Genomic DNA, 15,406 nt, shown 5'->3' on the forward strand with positions numbered 1-15,406 from the left:
AAGTAATGTTTTCTGAAGTGTATTAATAAGTTTGTGTGAGTAATAAACCACTAATTAATACATTAAAACAGCTATTATATCCATCAGGGTCAGGAGGGACAACAATTAACTTCCGCTGCACACCTCCTCCTTGAATAAAGCAAACAATTATAATATAAATAGTTTCAGGAAGATGTGTGTGAACTTTAGAATATGCCAGGATTTCTGCATTACTTGTTTCTTTTAATCCAAGGGTTCAAAAACATTTCTTTCCAACTGCACATCCCATTTAGTTATAATTCTTACGTACTAAAGGATTTAAAAAAGCAGGCCATCATACCTGAACACTTGTGTAGTAACACCACACCACAGATTTGAGCCATTTTTGGAAATGAATTATTAAGCACCTCTGACAGCTTGAGAAACAAGACATAGTTTTCAATATATTAATGACTGATAATATTGTAATAATGACAATGACATGTAAAAAGGACCCAAACAGAATCAAATGTATCATTGTACCTCTGAATGGGTGATGTTTTCTGAAAGACGTTGTGCTCGTCTCCCAAGTCCAGCCATTGTAAGAGATAGTTCATCCTCTCCTTTGGGGGTTTCACGAGGTTTATCCAGTAAACAAAAGTTTATTAATAAAGTATTTTCTTGACGCTTATATGGTCCAAACCGCCTCTTTCCCCCTAACTTCCTTTCCAGGAAATGACCTGTAAACATTTTCTTTTTATTTCTGGAGCAATTTCAGAAAATGTCAAACAAAATCTTTTCAGGAACAAGTGATAAATGTTCAAACCTCTTAATGTCACAAGAGATCATTGAAAACACACTTCTTTCAAACATTTCAGGATATGTTCAGTACAAAACACAAAATCCCCCAGAAACGTTTTCCACTACATCTCATAAATGATTTACCTTCATTATGCTCTTAATATTCACATGTTCAATGCATCTGTTCTCAATTACTGTAAAGAATATGATCATCAGTTTAACCTGCTGATCTTAATGGTTAAATCAATTGATCATATCGATACATAATAACTAGTTTAATTGTTTTTGTTTTTAAAGTGTGAACATCTAAATGACATTTTCAAAGAGATTATAACAATATATAATGAATTTGCACATGTAATTGCCAATTTATCTCAAGTAACTACATCAACCAATCACAGAGAGAAATATATATCTGTTCAATCAGTTTTGGAAATGTACCACTTGTGAAAATAATGGCAAAGCAATAAAAGATATTATAAATAACAGTTTGATTGAATCTCACACTAGTCATTTCTTGCTTTACTGACTGTCTTTGATGGTTGCAGTGGCTTTCTTTGTGGCACTGACTGCTCTCCCTGTCCACGGCCAACCTTACGTTCCCCGCTGAGCTTAATGTGTTGGTCAACATAGACACCAGACTTTGTGCTGTGGATAAGATGTCGCCTAATGGCATCTGATAACAGTTAACAAATCACCCTGATAGGACACATACATCACCCAGACAACTACTTCATGTGTGTTCTTCATATGGAAGACTTGTTTTAACATGTTGGCTCATCTGCATCTTTAAGACATTTCCTCTCAAATGTCAATTAGATCCTGCAGATGTCCATGAGATGTTTGAGATTAAATCGCTTGTAAACCTGATCTTATTAACATGTTTAGTAGAATAATTAGTAGTAGTGATGCTTTCCAGATGAAATGTTCTTTGAGATGTGTTTCCTTAATGTGAAGAAGTGTAATTATACATTGATTAATTAAAATCAACTACACAATCTGTACTGTGCTCTCTAACAGACGTTTCCATTAATCTGCTGTTTCAGTATCGTCTAATTGGGAGATGTTCAAATATAAGTGTAGAAAATAATCTGTTCGATTTAGTAAACAATTGGTAAAGGCAAAATATTTAAAGTATACTTCTATTTTAATTGAAATGAACAATTTTAGGAAAGCAACAGACAAAAGAAGATGATAAAGTAGAACTGCACAACCTAAAAGAAGAATTTAATAACCAAAATGCAGAAAAGACTAAAGGTGCTTTTATTAGATCCAGAGTGAAGTGGCTTGAATTCGGGGAGTAAAATTCAGCATATTTTTTAATTTAGAAAAGAAAAGAGGGAAAGCTGAAAGAATATCTTCTCTATATATTGAGGGCAATTTGGTCACAGATGAAGCCAGAGTTTCTAATTTTGTTTCTCTATACTTCTTCATTTATTCCACAGTTTTCTGATGTTTTTTGAGAGGGTTCAAGCATTCACACCTATTATAAGTGATGGAAATCAGTCATCTTGTGAGATGGATTTGACTTTGGAAGAGTTGGATGCGATTATTCAGAAAGCTCCCCTCAATAAAAGCCCAGGTCCAGATGGACTGCCTTCTGAAACACTGTTTTTGTGCTTTTAGACTTGCATGATTTATTTGCATTAAATGGACCAGAGATCTGTGATTTGTTTGTGTTCTGCAGAAGAAAGAAAGTCGTACACATCTGGGAGTAAATTATTTTTGGGGGACTATTCCTTTAGGCTATAAAGCTGTTAAAAGTGTTGTGACGCATGTGTTTTCCATGCACATTTAAGCTGCATTATACATTTATTCTGAATCTATTGAAAATTAAATTCTGCTCAAATGAACATGGGCAAGTTTTTGGCAAAACATTTTGTAATGTAAATATAGTGATATAAATATGATGTAATATAAATATTATTTTATGTGTCATTTTTATGATTAGTACTAGAAAATGAGTGAAGAGGAACAATTCATATCCACTGATCTGTCAGTATAATGTAGTATAGTACAATAACATCACTCTGTCTATAAGCTCTAGTTCATAAATAAATCTGCAGTGACAATTATACAAACTGTCCCATCAAAAAACTACATGTGAAATCTGATCTTTTGTGTTTACAGGTTTGCTGTTGTCTCCTGATTAGGTCCAATTTTAGACAAATTGCTGAAGTTGGAAAGTCCCAGAATGAACAACTGTGAACTTTATTTGCATGTGTGTTTAAATACAAAATAGAAATGTGGCACTTTAGAGAATCGCTTGAGCTCACCACATATGTGTACTTACTAATATAGTAAATATAAATTCAGCAATTTCACTTGTTGTGCGTGTGTGGAGTTAGTAAAGTGTGTTTGTGCATGTGTGTAGTTAGTAAAGTGTGTGTTTGTGCGTGTGTGGAGTTAGTAAAGTGTGTGTTTGTGCATGTGTGTAGTTAGTAAAGTGTGTGTTTGTGCATGTGTGTAGTTAGTAAAGTGTGTGTTTGTGCGTGTGTGAAGTTAGTAAAGTGTGTGTTTGTGCATGTGTGTAGTTAGTAAAGTGTGTGTTTGTGCATGTGTGTAGTTAGTAAAGTGTGTGTTTGTGCATGTGTGTAGTTAGTAAAGTGTGTGTTTGTGCATGTGTGTAGTTAGTAAAGAGTGTGTTTGTGCATGTGTGTAGTTAGTAAAGTGTGTGTTTGTGCATGTGTGTAGTTAGTAAAGTGTGTGTTTGTGCGTGTGTGAAGTTAGTAAAGTGTGTGTTTGTGCGTGTGTGTAGTTAGTAAAGTGTGTGTTTGTGCATGTGTGTAGTTAGTAAAGTGTGTGTTTGTGCGTGTGTGTGTGTAGTTAGTAGTTTAATAACAGTCATGAAACCCAATGCAGGTGTTTCCAGATGCGATTATAAAATTAATGTTATTTGAACTTTTATTGCCACGTTAAATATAATATATAAAGATTTCGATAATAAAATCGTAATATTTTGTGAAGAAACAAAAAATGAAGAGAATTAAGTCGTAGCATCATGTGACTAAATTAGAAATATTAGAGAATAAATCTCAATTTTAGGCTAACCCCCCTTTAACCACACCCAAAAATAAATTATCAAAATGTTTTCTCTCATCTTCATGTTAAAAAGTTTTATTTAAAATAATATGAAAACTGAATGAAAAGTTTCGCTTCACTGAAAAAGGATCTGAATGAACATTTCACACAATGTGGACATTGTTCTGTTATTGTGTGTAAACTTTCTGTATGACATTAATACATCAAACATTTTAATTACACCTGAATTTCACCACTTGATTAATAAAAACTCGAATTTCACAACCTGAATTTTTTTAGGTGACTTTACAGAACACACTAGCAACCATCCAGATCTCCCTAGCAACCATCCAGATCTCCCTAGCAACCATACCTCATATTGTCTTTTAAGAAATGTACAAATCTAATGTTCATGTAGTTTTTATATTTATGGGGTGTAAATTCATTAATTGTAACTGACAGGTGTGATGATCAGTGGAGTTGAGTTTTTACCTTTTTGATTTAAATATGGGCTAAAATATGGAAAGAGTGTTTGAGTGAAAGACTGACCAGTGAAAGAGTAGATATGAGAGCTGGACTCCACATCATAAAAGGAGACCAGACCCTCCTCATAATCCACAAACACACCAACCTTCTGTGGCTTCATTCTCACACACAGAGAGACACGAGGATCATCACAGGCTTTATATTCATTCTCATTCCTCAAACTCACAGTCCAGAATCCATTCACTGGAGTCAGTGTGATCGATCCCTTCCTGTTAATGGATTCTCTGACCACTCCTAAATCCCACTCAGTCTTTCCCTTCACCTGCACCTCAAAATAAAATCTGCCTGAACTGAATCCCTTCTTTCCCAGGACACAGGGACATGTATCAAATCTCTCTGGTTTATCTGGGAGGTTTTGTCTAATGTCTCCATGTTTCACTTGTTTTCCATCATCAGACAGGATGAGATCAGGATGAGCTGTATCAGGATCCAGAGTCACATCCACTGAGAGAGATCAGAGAATATCAATCACTTCAGAATACAAACATTTTGATTGATGTAATATTGAATCAGAGTATAATGAAAGTGTAGTGCAGTAAGTCAGCTGTCAGTATATAAATGTAAAGTATTGTAAGTGTATATGAGAGAACAGTGAAGATCACACACTGTACCTGCATACTGCTGCATCCTCCTCAATACTGTCAACACAAATCACAAGAAAACATCAGCAATTGTTTACAGGAATATTACAGGAGAAATGCTTCTGAAACTCTATGAACATGCTGTTGATGAACACAGAAAGTCATTTGAACTGGTCTCAAGACAGTTACTGACACAAGTAAATCTGGACATTATGTTTGTTATACACTAGAGCTGTCACCATTATGACATTCAGCTGATGATTGTCAAACAAACTATTTTAATTCATTCATCTTATGACGATTAATTGTCATATTTTAAGGTGTTTGTTCTGCATGTGTGATTCATACATTATAAAAATTAGTTTTTCCATTTTTACCTTCAGATATAAAAATCAAATAATGTCTTTAATAATGTATAAATGACATGAAAAATAATGTTTTAAATATAAAAATATTTGTAAATTCTTAATTTTTTGGACATCATTAGTTTTGTTCAATTTTACATTTACACTTGTTTTTTAATATTTTAAAGATTTTTAATAAAAATTAAATGTCATTTTTATACCTATATTATTATATTTATATTATAGGTTTATTTGTATTATATGATTTAATAGTAAAACACGTATTTCCTAATTTCTCATTGAAGGGTGAGGGTCAGAAATCCCTTGTCTCTTCAGTTATATCAATACATATATATATATCCTTTCATATCAATATATATCGATATTCTGTTGCTTAACTTCTTTAATAAAGTGATACATAATCAATTCTATTTTCTTATGCATAACTGAAATATACTTTGAATCATATGTGTGTTGAATGTTAACTAGTGTCTTTTAAGGAACATTCCAGAGTCTTTCTCTCTGTCCTGCACGTAGCCTGAAGGTCTTTTGGGGATAATCGTATCTGTGCTGCTTTCCAGCGTCTCCGGGGAGGGGGCAGGGAGAATGTTAAACATATGTTCTGTGTTTGCTTGTTACTTTTCTATGATTAAGTATATGGTTTAAAGTCCTATGTAATAATACCTGAATAGTAGAAGTGTGATTTTCTATTATTATTTCTTTAGGGAAGAAATGTATGTTATTTCTACCCCTCTCCTCTGCCTGAGGAGTGAATATTTTATCTCTCTGTTTTGGTTTAAATGGCCTGATAATGTGTGCTCTGGCTCTCTTGTGCCCAGAGAAGAACTGTCGTTCGTCAGTGTTTTGTGTGTGCGTTTGACCTTCTACCTAGGTTTTGAACCCAGGAAGGCACACCAGGCCGACTCGAAGACGCCCCGCGACCATCTGCGAGGTCACTTCAGATGTAAATCTCGGGCTCGGACGACAAGTGCGCTGATTAATGTTGATAGGCCATTTAACTATCTATATGTTGTGACTTTATGGTCTTTTAGCCAATCAGGAGTAAAATAATGGAATGTACGTCCTTGCAAATGGTATAATTGATGTAAGATTTTGTGTAAGGTATGAGTTGGCTTTCGATCTCCTCGTGAGACTTTGCCTCTGGCTCTACCAATTTCACTGCAAACTATACTTCAGTAAATTTTGGATTCCTTAATTGTACTTCTCGACTCCTGGTCTTCTTTCTCCATATCTGGTCCGGGTTCTAACTGTTATACCCCTAACATCATGGTCACATGTTTGTATTGTGGGAGATTTTTTTCATGTTTGTTGTCCTGAAAAGTCTTTGGTGTCTCAGTTTTTAGATTCTCTTAATTTCACTCAGTTTGTCACGGGTCGACTCATGAGCAGGGTCACACGTTGGATCTGGTTTTATCTTTAGGTCTCAAATTTGTAATGATGAAATTGGTGATGACTGTTTGTCTGATCCTGTGATTTTTAATGTCACTTTGAATTGTGGATCATCATCTCAGTCTTCTGCTTATTGCTCTAGATTGATCACCTCATCTGCATCTACGGCTTTTACAGATGCTTTTTTATCCTCCTCCTTTACGTCATTTATTGAGTCTCCCTCTTTTAAGGCAGGTCCTGATGAGCTGGTTACTGTGTTTAACTCTGAGTGTTCAGATATTTGGGATGTTATTGCTCGTATAAAAACATCATAGTTAGAGGTCAACCGTGGTTAGATAATGCTACTCGTGCTGTCAGACAGGAGTGTAGAAAGGCTGATCGGAGGTTTGTTGAAATATTAAAAGAGCAAATCATGTTTCTAATATTATTTCTTTACTCTCGAACTCTCCCAGAGTGTTGTTCAACACCATTAATAGATGACTGAACCCGGAGAGAGTTGATTTAGTGATTAGTGACCGTTAGTGATGAGACTTTATATTTGTTTGTTTATATTTTCACGAGTCTCTGCTGACAGTGTGTGTATCAGATCGCTTCACGCGCTCTTCAGGACAGGAGCTGGTTGACGTCCGCTGTGTGACTCAGTGAAGATCGGACTCAGAGTTCAACTGAATGACACACAAATGTGCCGTTCATGGCATTTATACAGTATATTCACTTAAAATTCCCTTATTTGGGCATTAAAATATGATTGGAATTTGAATGCCCAATAATCGCGGTTGTCTCAAATAACTGTGATCAGACGGTTATTTAATAATCGTGACAGGTCTACTATACACTTACCAGTTTGACCGAGTTTTTGATCTACAGTCTCATGTAGAGTGTCTTTGAGTCGAGTCAGAGCTGTATTCAGAGTGTCCACACTCACATGAGTGTCAATACTGATCTCAGTCCAGTTCTTACTGTTTTTAGGGCTGTACAGGGACGGGTCAATCTACAGCAGGAGAGAGGAGAAATCCATCAGCATGAGGAGTGTTTTCTAATCATTCTCATTGATGAGAGAGATGGACACTGACCTGTAGGAGATGAAGATGATCTTCAGTGTGTGAGATCTGCTCCAGCTCAGAGTTTCTCCTCTTTAGCTCAGTGATCTCCTGCTCCAGCTCTTTAATGAGATCTTCAGCCTGTTTCTCTGCTGCTTTCTGCTTCTCCTCCAACATCTCAACAACTTCAGTCTGACATATCTCAATGGAGCGGATCAGAGTCGTGAACACCTCAACACTGTGTGATTTCTCTTCTTCTGTGTTTCTCTGATGAGATCAAGTCACAGTTTAAATGTATTTAATTCAGCACCTTTATTTATAAAGAAGATTGAACCTAAATTTGACTGACCTTTCTCATCTCTACAGAGTGTTGGATGTCTTGAATCTTCTTCATTCTGTTCTGGATCATCTGCTGCACGTCTGTCTGTGTCTTTACCAGCTGATTCTACAGACAGAGAACAACACAGACACATTTCATCACTGAACACAGCTTTTCCATCTTCAAAATAAGTATTGATTGAATATTAGTAACTCTTGCCTTCTTCTTTGCACTCTCGTTCTCTATAGGAAACTTTTTTTCCCCACGAATATTAACCCCCCAACCGACACAAACAAGCACTCCAGTGGTCAAAAGTCAACTGACAAAGACACACAAATAGACAATAAAACGTAATAATAAAAAAAACACACCAGTCCCTCTCCGCTGCCCCTCTCTGAGAGCCCTCCTAAAATGTCATATAGCCGCCCCACTTCCTGATGCCGATGTTGCCCGGCCTTCTATACACTATCTCTTCAAACGCCACCACCCTGCCCAACTCGACACACCACTCACGAAACGAGGGTGCACCAGACGATCTCCAACCCCTGAGGATTACCCACCTGCCAATCATCACGCAGTCTGGGGCAAAACGAAAACTGAGTGTCAACCACTTCACACACGAAGCTCTGAACCCTCAACCAAAACTCTTGGATCTTAACACATGGGTTGTTTCCCTGTCCGCTGATTGGCATTGCCAGCAGGTGGGTGTGTCTTTAAGACCAAGCCTAAACAATCTAAAGGGGATCCAGTAGAATCGATAAAATGACAAAATCTTAAATTACATAAGGCGCACCCAACTTGATGTTTTTTAGAATCCTAACCCACACTAAATATTTCTCCCATAATCTCCCGAGAGAAGTTGAAGCTCCGTCCCCCAGACTCTGAATTAGCAGGGAGTAATACACTGATGCCTCATGACCTTTTACAAAAGCAGTAATCACCATTCACAGAGTATCTGCAGCTTTATGGGGGTGTATGATACTCCCAAAAATAGTAGAGTAGAATGGTGCAGCTGCAAATATCTAAAGAACTGAGATCTGGGAATCCTAAAATGTTGAACCATGTTTTCAAAAGATCTCAACACCCCACTCTCATATAGGTCACCGAGTGTAGTAACCTCCCACACAATCCATCCAGCATAAAGGACACATTTGTCCACACCGTGTGCAAATGCGAGATAACCGGGTGTAACTTAACTTCTCCGTTTAGTTTAATAGAAAGGCTTTGCAATGGCAAAATAGGTGAAAGAATTTTCTTTTCGGTACTAAACCAGGGAGGGGCTCTCTCAAGTGGAAGCGACAAATGAGCCAAATATCTGAGACCGAATGCATAATAATAAATCAAAATCTTGGGTAGGCCTAGCCCACCTTTGTCAATCAGTCAAAGTAACTTATTGAAATGTAATCTATGATGCTTATCATTCCAAATGAAGGGAATAAGATGCCCAAATACTTAATGCCCTGTTTGGGCCTCTGGAAGGCACCTGTCTGAAAAGCCGTTACTGGGCAGTACGCAGTCAGAGCCAAAGCTTCGGATTCATGCAGTTAATTCTAACCGCACAAAGCGGATTTTTCCAAGATGGAGGCGGATGTGATGTTCTGGATGTACGTTTTTTATTTATATATTTATTTAATTACCTATGTCTTGCTGCTGTTTTTGGTATTGTTTGTATTGTTGTACACTGGAAGCTCCTGTCACCAAGACAAATTGCTTGTATGTGTAAGCATACTTGGCAATAAAGCTGATTCTGATTCTGAGTTCTGGACCCTGACAGCTGAAATTGTAAAGCAAATACAGGCAACAGTGATGAGATGCTTTCGCGTTCTCCTCGCCATCTCTTACATGGACCACATCACAAACGAAGAAGTGAGGAAAAGGCGAAAGTTGAAGTCATACGTTCCAATGGTCTTGCGAAGACAATCCTGCAGGGGACTGTGCCATTAGGAAGAAGAAGAGTTGGCCAAAGGAAGAAAATGGGAGGGCAACATCCATGAATGGACGCGTTTGCGACAATGCGACGCATTGTGAAAGGCCGAGGACAGAGGCGTGGAGAGTGATAATAGCTGCAAGTTCATGTGGTGCCCCAACGGTCTAAAGACTAAGGGACTGATGACGATGACAGAATCATCTATTTAGCCAAGTGTACACCTAATTTAACCTTCATCTTACAATTAGACTGCTTTAGTCAGGTCTGCTGGAACCAGAAACATCTATCGTGATCTATAACTCTGTATTAAATCTACACTAATTCTCCATTTTCTCCATTAATCAACATCTTATGGAGTTTTGTGTTCCTTCAGTCACCTTCAGCTGCTCACTGGGGTTATTAATACAATTATCATTTCATTACATATACACAATTCACAATCATATTTAATTAAAATACACAATGATCACTCTGAGACATTATAGATATGACAGTTTCATTAATAATAAATGTTTATGCATGATTTCCTGTAAAGCTGCAGGAAATGTGCAGTAAGCAAAACATACAATTCATGAGCATTGAGAACATAGACAGAGAATACACACATGCTCCACAGGAAACAAATCAACATAAATAAAGTCATATACATGAGCTGTTAACTGTGGGTCATCATCATATTTCTATCAGTTCAGGTTAGAGAAATGGGATAACAATAAGTGACACTTCAATTAAGGCTCTCATTAATTAGTGGTGATCTGGATGAGTTAACGAGGCATCCAGGTGATGCAAATATTTCTCTGTTGGGCTATAAAAGTCCTGGTTTGACTGAAACTTCAGTGTAGCTGGATTGGTTTTCATAGTAGTTCATCTTGTGGTCAAACATGAGTGCTGTTAAAATTGCCATTGTTCTGGCTCTTTGTCATCAGTTGCTGTGGAATGGTGAGTTTATTTTTGTGTCTGAAGCAGTACCAGATCTCATTGTGTTCTACTAAACATGTGAAGAGCTGTTCTGCATTTAAATCACAAATGTGTACAAGACATTGGAGTCTTGACTTCCAAGAGGAAGTGTATTGCAGATGAGCAAACCATGTAACCCCAAACTTCTCCAGATGTAAACATGCACATCAAATGGACATCTGGGTGATTTAATGTGTGCTATCAGGGAGTAATATTGAAACTGATTCTGTTATGTCACATTTGTGTTTACAAGCTTCTGTGTTTTCTCAGCTCTTGGTTCTTCTATTGACTCATCCTGGAGTGCTGTTAGGCGAGTTGTCAGAGAAGATAAAGGTGTGTATTTGTTCCTTCCATCTAACGTGCTGGGTTTCATTTTCCCCTACAGTCAGTAACTCGCAGGTTAAAGATTGCACTGCATTTTATTTGCATGAGCCGTGTTTTAAAAGTAACTTATTGTAATTCAAATTAAGATCCTGATTCATCTGCCAATGGTACCTGGACCCAGGGCAACACTACCTTGGTCCATGATGCTCCTGATGGCAATGCTACCTTGAACCAGTATGCTTCTGAAAACAATGCCACCTTGGTCCATGATGCTCCTGATGGCAATGCTACCCTGACCCAGTATGCTTCTGAAAACAATGCCACCTTGGTCCATGATGCTCCTGATGGCAACGCTACCCTGACCCAGTATGCTTCTGAAAACAATGCCACCTTGGTCCATGATGCTCCTGAGGGCAACGCTACCTTGAACCAGTATGCTTCTGAAAACAATGCCACCTTGGTCGATGCTCCTAATGGCAGAGCTTGGTGGGCCTGGTAATGGTAACTTAACCCAGACCAATTCTACAGGATCTGTCAGTGATGCATCTTTACCCAGTGATGTCAGTAGTATGAGGCAGGACACATTCTGCAACTGATCTGTAGATTCTTGAGGTGTTTAATAAACCATGATTTTCTCATAGCTTGTGTTCCTCTTGCTTCTGGTAAATTAAACTTGTGGCACAGATGTTTGTGGTGGGTGTTCAACTTGCACTTTCATTCAACTTTATCATCTGTCCCTTTAAAACTGCTGCCCCCCTTTTTGGGGTTGAGTATTGTGGCACTTAACCACTATCCAAACCCATTGTACTGCTTGCTTCATTGACTAGTGTGACTGTTCAAACATCTCAATTAAACACTTCTGATCGCAATCTGTCAACTTAATGAATACAGATGCAACTTTGTCCATGATTTACTGTCAGGCAAATGCCTCCAGTTCTAACCGGCTCTTCTAGAAGGGAAGCCTCTTTGTGTAACTGAAGGGTGTTTTACACTCTTACTATTAACCCTCCCTTGGTTTTCAGCCTGAAACATCTGCCACAGAGATAATCTGAACCTTAATGTGTTTGTATTCACACTGCTATGAAAGTAGGTTGTGCTTAGGGGTCCAATGGACTGTTCAATTTCAATAGTTTATAATGCCGGCTCTGTTTGCACTTTCTACTTTTGGTCTTGTGTAGGTGCTGTTACATTAGCCCTGTGTCTCTGGATAATTCATCTAATCTTGAATTGGGTAATATTTAAATCCATTTGTCAATTGTTCTTTAAAGCACTTATTCTGAATGTAAAGTATTAAATTAAAGGCTAATGCTAGGTCTGAATAATTCATGTGTTTTCAAGCTTGTGTATTTTTAATACATTTTCTGGATGTTTTCTGAATTATAACGGTGTTTACATTAATGACCGGCCCAGATTCATTAGTGTTCTTAGAACTTTTAGTATTCCACTTGTATAGGACAAATTAATTGCCATTATTTCACCTGCCCTTGTTCGTAGACATATTGATAAACCGAACAATAATGCGAGAGGAGAAAACGTTCCAGAGTCAACACCCCCATTCACTGTATGGAAAAAGATGCACTGAAAGTGAATGGTGACAGACTAACATACTGCATGACCTTATATCGTGTTCCACAGATGATACCCTGATAGCAAACTTAATGTCTGGGAAGATTGTTGGGATTTGGAAACGAGTGATTTTTAAAATGCATAATTACTGAACAGCTATAGCCTTTGTGCATGTGCTTTTGCAGAAGTCCATCGGGCTGGAAAACCAGTATCGACTAGGCTAATCAACTGTATGTGACACTTTTATATGATCTAGAACCCTCACAAGGCTTTTGACTGCTGATGCACATTGTTCAGAAAGACAAGAACAATGTGCAGGAATCATGGAATAAGTTTCCACTGTTATGCCGACGATACACAACTTTATATTTCTTCTAAACCTAATGAAAATTCACAAGTCTCCAAATTAGCAGAATGTATCAATGAAATCAAAGATTGGATGGACAGAAATGTCCTTCAACTCAATCCCAACAAAACAGAGATCCTAATGATTAAAAATAAGCCACTAAAATATAACTCAACTCTCGATGGATGTACTGTTACACCGTCTTCTACAGTGAAGAACTTGTGTGTTATATTTTATACCAATCGGTCCTTTGAAAATCTAATTATCAATGTTTGTAGAACTGCATTCTTCCACCTCAGAAATATTGCCGGCCAGATCCAGCTGCATTCCTGTTTGGTGTCAGACTCCACTGCTACATTTCTCTGAGTGATGACGACTAACTGTAGCCTGTGCCAGTGTAGTATATTTTTATCAAGTGGAGTATACATTAATCATGTGTAATCAATGAAAACATTGTTGATTTGTACCACAGTTATGTCTGACGGGCAAACATGCAGTTTACTGTGTGTGTGTAAAGGCCTGTGGACGTGATGGAATGTGTGCTCAACGTATGTGTGACTATTTGACGGTGTGTGCAGAAACAGAAATAGCTTTTACATGTGTGTACTCATGACTGCTGAGAAAATATATGGTGAGGGTTTTTACTTCTCAAAATAAGCTGACCAGGGTTAAAACACAGAGTACTGTATATAATGAACCAAACCTAGAGATGAGTTAGTTGCTGCTGTGGTTTTACTACAGGCAACTCGGCTTTATGGTATGATAATAAAGTCTATTCTTCTGTAATCAAAACCCCAAAGATGTTGTGTAGCATCCAGTCAATACTGAGAAGGCCAGAACTGATGGTTAAATAATTTTTATTGCCGTCTGTGTCATTAACCAACGTAAGAGCTGGATAAAAACAAATAAACCATGCATCACTTTTCGACCGTTACACAGCTCATTACATTAGTTTCAATCCGTTAGCATTACCAAATTATACATTTTACGATAAACATTTCAACTAGCTCAAATATAATCTTCGTTAACTTTACAAACCTTGTTCCCCAATTGACCGAAGCTAAACCTTGTAGTTTTAACTGTTTTTTCTGTGAACCTTTTCAGACTTTTCTTTCGTCTTCTTCGTCGTTCGTTAAAATGGTTCTGCTAATGGTTCAATGGTAAGACGGAACAATAATGGGGAAAGAGGGAAACCCTGCCGGTGCCCCAATTCAGAGTAAAATAATCTGAAATTGATCCATTTGTTTGTACCATCACTACCAGGTGTCTATAAAGTAACTTAATCCATCCAATAAAAGTATTTCTGAACCCATACATTTCCAAAACCTTAAAAAGATAATCCCATTCTACCATATCAATCGCCTTTTCGGCATCAAGTGAGACAGCAGCGACCGGAGTCTGATCATTCGACACTGACCACATATTGATGAAATGCCTAATGTTATCAGAAGAGCTGCGGCCCTGAATAAACCCCACCTGATCTATATGTATAAGAGATATCATCAAAATAAGTATTGATTGAATATTAGTAACTCATGCCTTCTTCTCTGCACTCTCGTCCTCTATAGGAACAGTGTTGTGAGTCTTGTGGTCTCCTTCAGTGCAGGACAAACACACACACATCTGATCATCTCTGCAGAACAGCTCCAGAGGTCTCTCATGTTTCTGGCATATATAATCCTCCAGATTCTCCACAGCGTCCATCAGTTTGTGTTTCTTTAGTCGTGGGACTCTCCGATGAGGCTCCAGGTGAGTTTCACAGTAAGAGCTTTGACACGTCAGACAAGACTTCACGGCTTTCTGCTTTCTTTCATCACAGAAGTCACAGAGAACTTCAGATTTACCCAGATTAAACTTCTTCTCAAAGTGTTGCACGAGCTCTCTGAGTGTTGTATTAATCTTCAGATCAGGTCTTTTGCTGAATGTTTCTTTACAGAATGGACAGCTGCAGTTCTGAGTGTTTTTCCAGCATTCATTCAGGCAGGTCTTGCAGAAGTTGTGTCCACATGGAGTTGTGACTGGATCAGTGAACACATCCAGACAGATTGAACACTGAAGCTCCTCATTTAGTGCACTACTGGAGGACGACATGGCTGAAAATACAAATTATTGAAGTATTATTGTATATAGATTTAATCTGATGTGATGTTTAGGTTTTACACATGACATTATTATTGTTGTTGATGTTATTCACCTAAAAAAATTTCAGGTTGTGTAATTCGAGTTTTTATTAGTCAAGTGGTGAAATTCAGGTGTAATTAAAATG

General features: G+C 37.6%; 2 protein-coding genes and 1 pseudogene across 3 annotated transcripts in view; 2 read left to right on the plus strand and 1 right to left on the minus strand.

Annotated features, from left to right (window-relative positions):
• LOC127624982 (zinc-binding protein A33-like) overlaps nt 1-15,231 on the minus strand; it is a 54,280-nt gene extending 39,049 nt beyond the window's left edge. Inside the window, exons 1-6 of one of the 2 annotated variants that reach the window (XM_052099985.1) lie at nt 14,680-15,231; nt 8,051-8,146; nt 7,735-7,968; nt 7,502-7,652; nt 4,938-4,964; nt 4,095-4,770 (exon numbers count right to left, since the gene is read on the minus strand). In XM_052099985.1, coding sequence (XP_051955945.1) covers nt 4,226-4,770; nt 4,938-4,964; nt 7,502-7,652; nt 7,735-7,968; nt 8,051-8,146; nt 14,680-15,231 — 1,605 coding nt within the window. In that variant the 3' untranslated portion in view covers nt 4,095-4,225. Of the gene's footprint in view, nt 1-4,094; nt 4,771-4,937; nt 4,965-7,501; nt 7,653-7,734; nt 7,969-8,050; nt 8,147-14,679 lie in introns of those variants that run through there. The other variant, XM_052099986.1, reaches the window with a different exon arrangement.
• Nucleotides 1-15,406, plus strand: part of LOC127625049 (zinc finger protein 208-like) — a 632,925-nt pseudogene that overhangs the window by 460,708 nt on the left and 156,811 nt on the right.
• The window catches only part of LOC127624980 (zinc-binding protein A33-like), a 203,655-nt gene that overhangs the window by 155,717 nt on the left and 32,532 nt on the right, over nt 1-15,406 (plus strand). The gene's annotated exons all lie outside the window — the stretch shown is intronic.

This window comes from Xyrauchen texanus, chromosome 31 (assembly GCF_025860055.1).
Source record: "Xyrauchen texanus isolate HMW12.3.18 chromosome 31, RBS_HiC_50CHRs, whole genome shotgun sequence".
Lineage (NCBI taxonomy): Eukaryota > Metazoa > Chordata > Actinopteri > Cypriniformes > Catostomidae > Xyrauchen > Xyrauchen texanus.